The sequence below is a fragment of the Aptenodytes forsteri genome, unplaced genomic scaffold (assembly GCF_000699145.1).
Source record: "Aptenodytes forsteri isolate BGI_AS27 unplaced genomic scaffold, ASM69914v1 Scaffold617, whole genome shotgun sequence".
NCBI lineage: Eukaryota > Metazoa > Chordata > Aves > Sphenisciformes > Spheniscidae > Aptenodytes > Aptenodytes forsteri.
In genome coordinates, this window is record NW_008796119.1 from 57,419 (window position 1) to 65,651 (window position 8,233).

Genomic DNA, 8,233 nt, shown 5'->3' on the forward strand with positions numbered 1-8,233 from the left:
TTTTCATTGAAAGCAGCAAACACCAGCCCCAAAGCCGGAGCCCGGCAGCAGCAGGCAGGGCTCCACGCAAGGACTCGGCAGAGCCGAAACAGGACCCCGGGACAGAACTGGGGAGGAAAAAAAAAAGAGGGAAATGGTGAAAGCAGAACAGAAAATGGCTGGTTCTGGAAGAGTAGCCGGGATGCCCAAGGGTACCTCAGGAAGCTGAACGCCAGCAAAAAAAAAAATAAAGCATGAGGGGCTGCACTTCGGCAGGCACAGGCGGTGGCTAATGCCAAGCACCGCGCCATTGCCAAGACGGTGCTGGGCAGTGCTGCCGATCCCCACCAAACCCAGCAGAAGCATTACGAAGGCGACGGGCTTTGTTTTAAACAGATGAAGCGCCTGCCCCCGAACAGAAAATGGGTGGTTCTGGAAGTAGCCGGGTGATGCCCAAGGGTACCTCAGGAAGCTGAACGCCAGCAAAAAGAAAAAATAAAGCATGAGGGGCTGCACTTCGGCAGGCACAGGCGGTGGCTAATGCCAAGCACCGCGCCATTGCCAAGACGGTGCTGGGCAGTGCTGCCGATCCCCACCAAACCCAGCAGAAGCATTACGAAGGCGACGGGCTTTGTTTTAAACAGATGAAGCGCCTGCCCCCGCTACTGCATCACTTGCCAGCGAGCCCCCACTTGACCCCGGCGGATTCAGTGCTGCTGGCTGGGCTCGAGCGTGGACATTCCCGGTGAGAGCAGAGGCAGTTGTAGCTGATGGGGTTTTTTCATCCGGCAGTTCTGAGGCCGCCGCAAAGAGCCCAGTGGCTTCCCAAAATGCTAGGGGGGGGCTCCCGGGCGGGCGGCGATGTGAGCACCTGGAGACTGCCCCAGTGCCTGGGCTGGCCTGCCAGCCCCGTCATCAGCCATCGCCGCATCGGCTGGGGGCAGCCCTGCCTGGCCCCACATCCCTGCACGCTTTAGGCACTGCTTTCCTGGCTCCAGTGCATGTCTCCAGGCAGAATATGACACCGAGGACCAGAAAGAAGAAGCGTCCCTTGTTCTGCCCAGGCAGAAAACACTCACGGCTCTGGAGAACCCCCCCAGGCAGGTTATGGCCAGACACTGTCACCCACCCGGCAATGCAAGGCGGGGGTTCGTGTGGGTCCCAGTAAGGAGATGGGATGGAGCGTGGGCAGCATAGGTCAGAGCCTGTGCAAGAAACCACCACGTTGGCGTCTGCCCGGTGGGGCTTTGCGATGGTGAGAAGGGCAGGGGGGGCAAGAGGAACACCCCAGCCCCTGGCGGGGTCCACGCAGGGGAGGAAAACTCTCCCTCTGGTGTCTCCATTGCTTCAGTGCTTCTGACTTGTTGTTTTGTTTTGTTTTCAAATGTGAAGACCTGAGATTGAGCGTGGGTTTTTCCAGACGCCACCGGACGCCGCGGTGCAGGCTCGCCACAGGCGTAGCCTCCCGTCCCCTTCCTTCACCATGTGTAGAGGCACCTGAATGGGGATGCGATTCCCGATACCAAGGCGTTGGCAAAGCTCCGAGCATCGCTCGGCACTGCTGGTCCTACCGGCTCCGGCCGAAGGGTCCTGTGGTGGTTCGAGGACCAGAAAGTCCATGGAGACCTCGGGACCTGCGCGGAAACGCTTCCCCTGTCCGTGGAGGGGGCTGAGGACTGCGTTTTAGCAGCTGCTTGAGCTTGTGTAAGGGGTGGGGAAGGAGGTGGAGCTGACCCCGATGGGGCTCTCGGAGAGAGGAGTTTGGGGGGTGCCCACCGGCACGCCGACCCCCCGTGCCTCCAGGACAGCGGCGAGCAGGCGCTGCTGCTGCTGGCGCAGCATGTCGGCCATCAGCAGGGGCAGGGAGTTGAAGCTGGCGCTGAGCTGCTCCAGCTTGGACTCCAGGCTGCCGATCTGCTTCTCCAGGTCCTCGCTGCGGTCATTGAGCTCGGTGATGAGGTCGTACATCACGTTCTGCATCTATGGGGAGGGGACAGTGGAGGGATTAGTGCCGTGGCTGGAGGGGTTAGCACCACTGCCGCTGGCAGCGCCAAGCCCTTTAACCCCTTCCTGCGAGCAAAGCCCCAAGAGCTGCCCCGTGTCAGCCCACTCTGGGAGCTCGCAGGGCACCGTGACTGCAGCTTGGCTTGCCCCAGGACACTAAAATGAGGAAACCCTGCCTCCGTGCAGGCAGAGGGGAAAGGGGCAGCTGGCCCCGTGCTGCCAAGCAATGGTACCCCCGGCTGGGGCTGCATAAGGGCGTGCAGGGAGCAAAGACCTTTCCTGGAAGCAGAGTGACCCCCCCACCAGTCCCTGGCTTGTGTCTGTGTTTCTCCTCCTGCCTTGCAAGGGCAGCCATCCCACAGCAGCTATTTCCAGCTGACATCTACCGAGCCGAAGCATTTTGCGGTCAGCCAGGTCCGCTTTAGTTTTTCCAAGTGAAGAGAAACACTCGGGCAGCCTGGCCAAGCCAAGAGGTCGCTGCGGGGACTTGCCTTTGAGAGGTCGACCAGGGTGTTGGCTTGGTCGCTCAGCTTCCTCTGCTCCATCTTCACGCTCCGCAACCTGGGGAGGAGGAAAGAGCAACACAGCTGCACCCCCTCCCCAATTGCAAACCACAGCCGGAGACCTGCCCACATCCAGGGCAACGGGAAATTGTCCCCACGCCCCTGCCAGGGGCTGGACCACGATTCCCCCCCGGGACTGGGGCTCAGCATCCCCCTCAGCCCTCCCGCCCGGCGCACAGCCCCTTACTGGTGAATGGCTTGTAGGAACTTCCTCTGATGCTTCCTGACTTTGGCATGGTCGATCTTCTTCAGCAGCTTGGTGTGCTTATAGATGAGCCATGTTTCCCGCAGGACATTGGCCGCCGCGTTCTTGATCTGCGAGAGGGAAGTTGGCTGCAGGTCACTGGCCCCAGCCGCGCCAGCACACAGGATGTGGGATTTCATGGAGACACCGGTCTGGCTCTGCCGTGAGCCGCCGGTTCGTGAGCCGGTGCTGCAAGAGCACTTGACTTGCCCCAGCTGGAGCGAGGCACTCGGCTCCGCTCCCGCGCAGTCTCCTGCGCCTTTGCAAGGGATCACAGGCAGCTCGGACAGGAGCAAGGGCAGGCAGAGCTGCCCGCGCTGAGTGGTGGGTCTTGGCCCCCGGTGTGCCCACATCCCCATCCTACCCTGCACCGATGCCACCACCGGGTTCCTCATCCCCGCGTGAAGCTGTACCCTAAGCCTCCAGAAAAAGAAAAAATCCCAAAGTTTTTCCTCAATTCCCGCATCCATCTGCTGCTCTTGGCAGGTCCTGGCCGGGCTGCCAGCACGAGGATGCAGCTTCCACAGGCTCCCCCGGCTAAACCGCGGCTCTGCTGCTCACTCCAAGATGAATTGGCTACTGCCTGCCTGGCACGGAGCCTGCAGATCCATATCCATGGCCGGGGGAGCGGGGCTGTCCAGCTGTTTGCTTTCCCCCTCCCAGCCACACCGAGGCCCCCGACTATCCCCAGGCTATCAGGGCTCCTGCCAGCATGCGGCTCTGCCTGGGGCTCTGCTCTCCGGGGCAAAGCAGAGTTCCCCCACCCCATGCCGGCACTGGGAGGTCACCCTTCCAAGGGCTGCACTGATGCTTGCTTTACCACCATCCCCTATATAAAATATCACTCCTGCCGCCGACGTGTGGAGCCCATTACATCATGCAGCGTTGTCAGGTTGCTGACGCTTTGCCGTGACAAGGCTGCTGAGCCCAGAGACCTCCTGCAGCCCCTGCCCGCTGCCGGGGATGTGACGCTGGACCCTGGCACAACCAGCGACCCTGTGGACCCCCCACCGCAGCCGGAGCCTCTGGGTCCCTCCTTGGGGATGGAAACCGCAGGAGCCTCACGGTGCGGCTCTCGTCTGCAGCAGGCGAGGTGCTGAATCACTGAAATCCAGTTGTCTTCCTGACACCGAGCTACATGAGATCATGCTCTGTAAGAGGAGAGAGTCTGCATCCTCCCAGGGAAAAAAAAACATGGGCTTTTCTTCTCAGGGGTGCGGCCAAGCATCCTGCATTGCCTAAATCCCTGATACAGAGCTGGTGCTGTTTGCTTTCACCATAACGCTTGTGCCTGCGCTGTATCCAAGCCACTCGGACACCTTCCTCCCACCGTGGCACCTGCACCCAGGGGTGCCGTCACCTTCCTCACACCGTGGTACCCAGCATCCCCAGATCCCGCCACCCCCTGCAGCACCTTACCCGCTTTGTCAGCTGCGTGTCCATCATGAAGTTGTGGACGTGCTTCTCGGCTTTGGTAAGCTCCAGCTTCCTGGCCACCACGGCCACCACCAGTGCCGTGCAGCCAGCACCCTGCACAGGGACATCAGTCAGGAAAACAGTTTGTCATCCTCCAGCACCCTCATGCAACAGCAGCGCTCCCACCCTCACCATCGCAACCCCCTAATTAGCTAAAGCTCCATGGCCCCCCCACCCACATCATCCTGATGAGGAGATGTCACAGAGCCTGGGTGTCCTTGAGAGGCTGACGATGTGCTGGGTAATTAATGGGAGAGGCTGGGGCTGATTTACAAGGTCAGCAGTGAGCAGCAGTGAGCCCTTGCCTCCCCGGCACCCATTAGAAATGGCCGGGCTAAGCCTGCTTACCAGTGCCACCGTGGGCCAGGGACCTGCCCCATGTCAGTGCCCTGTGGGATGGGGAGCCCCCTGCTCCCAAGGGGGGTCTGGGGTGGGAGAGCAGTGGGGAAGCACCGGGCAACCGGGGGGGAGAGCGGGGAAGGGGACCTCCGAATTGGGACCCCCTGAATCGCTGCGTCTCCCAATAGCGACAGCTGGTATCTCGCTTATCCCAGTGATTAGGGCCGGATCCGCGCGGTAGTCATCATCTCCGGCATGTATTTGTCTTTGGAAAGCAAAGGTGCCAAGCCTCCACTCCCTGTGGTGCTCCTGCACTCTGCCTGCCGCTGCCCATACCAGATGAGCCGCTCCCCCCTCCCGGCACTCTGGCAGAGCCCCACATTCCTGGCAAACGCTCCTTAATTTATTGAAGAGTCATTAATTAACATCATGCTTTGAGCTGAATCCTTTAGCATCCCTGAAAGTCCCGCTGCGTGCTCTCAACTCCCATCACTTCTCTCTTCCCGGCAGGGCGGCCACCCCTGGTGCCGCAGCTCAGGGAGCCCAGGGGAGCCCCTGGCCCCGGCAGTCATGGGGGGTCTCTATCCCCGCCGGGGGGGGCTGTGCTGCCGGATGGGTGCCGGGAGCAGGGCACGCTTTGCCAGATGGTGCCTTGGTTCAAAGTAACCGCTGGGGGGGGGGGGGTCTCTGGGGGGCCCCCGGCCTGCCGTGTCTCCTGGAGGGATTTTCTCCCTTCCCTCAAAAAATGTGCCGTGCTGCTGGGATATGCCGTGTCTCCCTCCCTGGAGGGATTTTCTCCCTCGCTTGGCTCCTATCAACAGCATCAGCCTCACTGGTGCCCGACCTCAAACAAGGCGGATCAAAGACTTGCAGATAACATAAAATTAATACCCGCCGGCAGAGCCGTCTCAGCTGACAGCTCTCACGGGGCGCAGAGCAGCAGAGCTGAGCCCGGCTGGTGCCGGGCGCCAGCTCGGGCTGCCCCAGCTGGGAAGGGGGGACAGGGACGGCTCCATCCCCAGGGCCTGGAGCTGAGGGGGGCAGAGCCAGGGTGCTGGGGGCTGGGGCTGATCCATGGAGGAGCCATGACCACAGGGCCCCCGGCCGCTCCTTCAGCCACCCCAGCTGGAAAGCCCCACAAGCCAGGACATCTCACGAGCGCCTTGGAGCAGGTACACTGGAGGCCCCAGAGGACAGTGACCTTCTGGCCATGAGGAAATGAAGCTGCGGCAGAGCAGTGATGCCGGCAGGAGTGGGGGGGGGCAGAGGGCTCCCAGCTGGTCCCGGCTCTCGGTGGGAGCCAGCAGCATTTGGGATCGCTCTGGGCGATGGAAGCCAGGTGGTGCGAGCGGGGATGGCCAAGGGATGCTCTGGGGCCCCTCTGCTCCCTGGGGACATTCCCAACCCCACCACCGTCCAGCTCCCCCTCCCTCACCAAATGCAGGTCCAAATCCACCCCAAATTCACCAGCGGGTACCATGGGGCAGGGGACCGGCTGGTGTCCCACACAGCACCCCACGGGACTGCAGCACCCAGCAGGCATGCACCCAGCCTGCACTATCACCTCCTTAACCAAACCGCCACATCCTGCTAATTACTGTGCTTACAGTAATTGCAATTACAGCTCTATCACCTTCCAGGCTGCAAGACCTTGGAGCCAAAGCCATTACACCTTGTGCACGGACAAGCCAGCTGGGAAGCGGGTTCCCATGAAATCTGGTGGCCCTGCTGCTGTGGCAGGGACAGGCAGAGCCCGCGGGACAGGCGACCGGCTCAGCATGGCCCTTACCATGATGCCGGTGAGCAGGCAGACACCCTTCCCACAGTAGGTGTGCGGGACCATGTCACCATAGCCGATGGAGAGGAAGGTGATGGAGATGAGCCACATGGCACCCAGGAAGTTGCTGGTTACGTCCTGCTGGTCGTGGTACCTGTCAAGGAGACACAGGCATCAGCATGACAGCAGGGGACGGGGACAGCTGCGGGGAGCCACGGGGGCACCTGGGCACAGCAGCTCCTCTGGCACAAGGCTGTGCTGTGCAGTGGGGAATAGGGATTAATAACGCAGCAGGATGCCCCGTAGCAGCAGCAGTTGCACAATTTCTGGCACAGGAAAACCCACATGGACAAAATCAGAGTGAAAACTCAACGGAAAGAGCTTCTGCTTTCGGTCAGACCTGTCACCACATCCCAGTCCCGCCGGCTGCGTCCCTGGTGCCACGTGGCGCGGTGGCAAGAGCCGGCTGATGGGAGAAACAGCTGCAGCTCTGCAAAGCCCCCAACCACACCAGCTCACCGACGGTGTCCTCCTCTGCATCCCCCTGCTGCTGCGGCTTGGGCTGAGCCCGCTCCCCCTGCACCACCCTAGGGGACAGTGCCGTCAGCGGCCCCGGCAGAACCGCCAGGGATGGATCCTGCCAAGCCTCCGGCATGCGCTTGGCTCTCAACGGCGCAGGGGAACGGCTCACACACTCGAGACAAAGCACACGTGGAGCAGCCACGGCTTCAGGGATGCTGCAAACTTTCCATGGCCATGTCCCTGCTGAGCTGCGAGGTCAGCGACTGCCCTGGCCAGCCCGGCAGTGGGCTGCGGCTCTTCCAGCAAACACACAACTGGGGGTCCCGGCTGCCTCCGGCTCCCCAGGGCCGGTGTAAGCCCGGCTGAGCCGCACAGGGATGCTCCCTGGGGGATGCAGCACTGGCTCCCGGCTGCGGAGCAAGGGCTTGCCCAGCCCACAGCGGGACTCAGCCCCAAGCCCCGGGGTGGGCAGGGGAAGGCAGCACCTTTGCCCCGCAACAGGCAGGATGGTCACCCTCCTGCCTGCATGCATCCCTCTCCCCAGCAGGCTTCTCCCAGCCTCCTCACAAAATCATTAGAGGGAAACCAGATGGAGCTTTTGGCAATCCCCCCTGGTTCATCCCAGCTCCCCGCTCCCAGAGCAGCTGGGTTTTCTCCTCTTCTGAAATGTTTTTCCCCCCCAAGTAACCGGAGACTCGAACGAGATCCTGGCGCACAAGAAAGCACCCTCAGCCACGGCGAGAGCTGCTGCCGTGCTCTGGGCAGGGCTGTCCAGGGGAGCCGAAGCCCATCACCGTGGCCACGTCGGTGCTCCCCAAAATCCCAGTGCCAGCAGCGGCATGCACCCCCCATCCTGGTCACCGTGTTCCCCTGGGAAAGGCTGAGCCCAGCCTGTCCTGCAGGATGTAAGCTCTCAAGCTGCGGGGACGACCCTGGGAGCATCGTGCTGGGGAAGGGGGTTACAGCGCAGCCGGACAGACGGACGTTCTCTCTTCTGAGAAGCACTTTGAGCAGAAGGAGCTGATAAACAGGAGGCCTGGCATGCGCTGTGGCTGGCACGGGCAGGAAGAGAGGCCGCCTGCTTGTGCTGAGGGCTGCTGCAATCAGTTAGACCCCAGCGCTGGTTTCTATCGTCCTCTCGTCCGCCTGCCCCCACCAAAGGCACAGCCGCTCCCTGCCAGCGGGGCTGCCCCGCTGGCCCGCCCTTCGGTTTGGGCAGCACCACCGGGGCGGCTGGCTGCACCCCCGCCCCAGGGAGCGGGGCCGGCTGCACATGCATGCACGCGTGCGCACCGTCGGCGGGCAGGGCCGGCAGCACTGACGGCACCA

General features: G+C 62.2%; 1 protein-coding gene across 1 annotated transcript in view; it reads right to left on the reverse strand.

Annotated features, from left to right (window-relative positions):
* Window positions 1-1,662: 1,662 nt before the first annotated feature.
* The window catches only part of KCNN3 (potassium calcium-activated channel subfamily N member 3), a gene marked incomplete at its 5' end in the record, with an annotated part of 20,158 nt that continues 13,587 nt past the window's right edge, over window positions 1,663-8,233 (reverse strand). Inside the window, 5 exons of the mRNA XM_009287215.1 lie at window positions 1,663-1,959; window positions 2,475-2,544; window positions 2,734-2,861; window positions 4,210-4,320; window positions 6,395-6,536. Coding sequence (XP_009285490.1) covers window positions 1,663-1,959; window positions 2,475-2,544; window positions 2,734-2,861; window positions 4,210-4,320; window positions 6,395-6,536 — 748 coding nt within the window. The remainder of the gene's footprint in view (window positions 1,960-2,474; window positions 2,545-2,733; window positions 2,862-4,209; window positions 4,321-6,394; window positions 6,537-8,233) is intronic.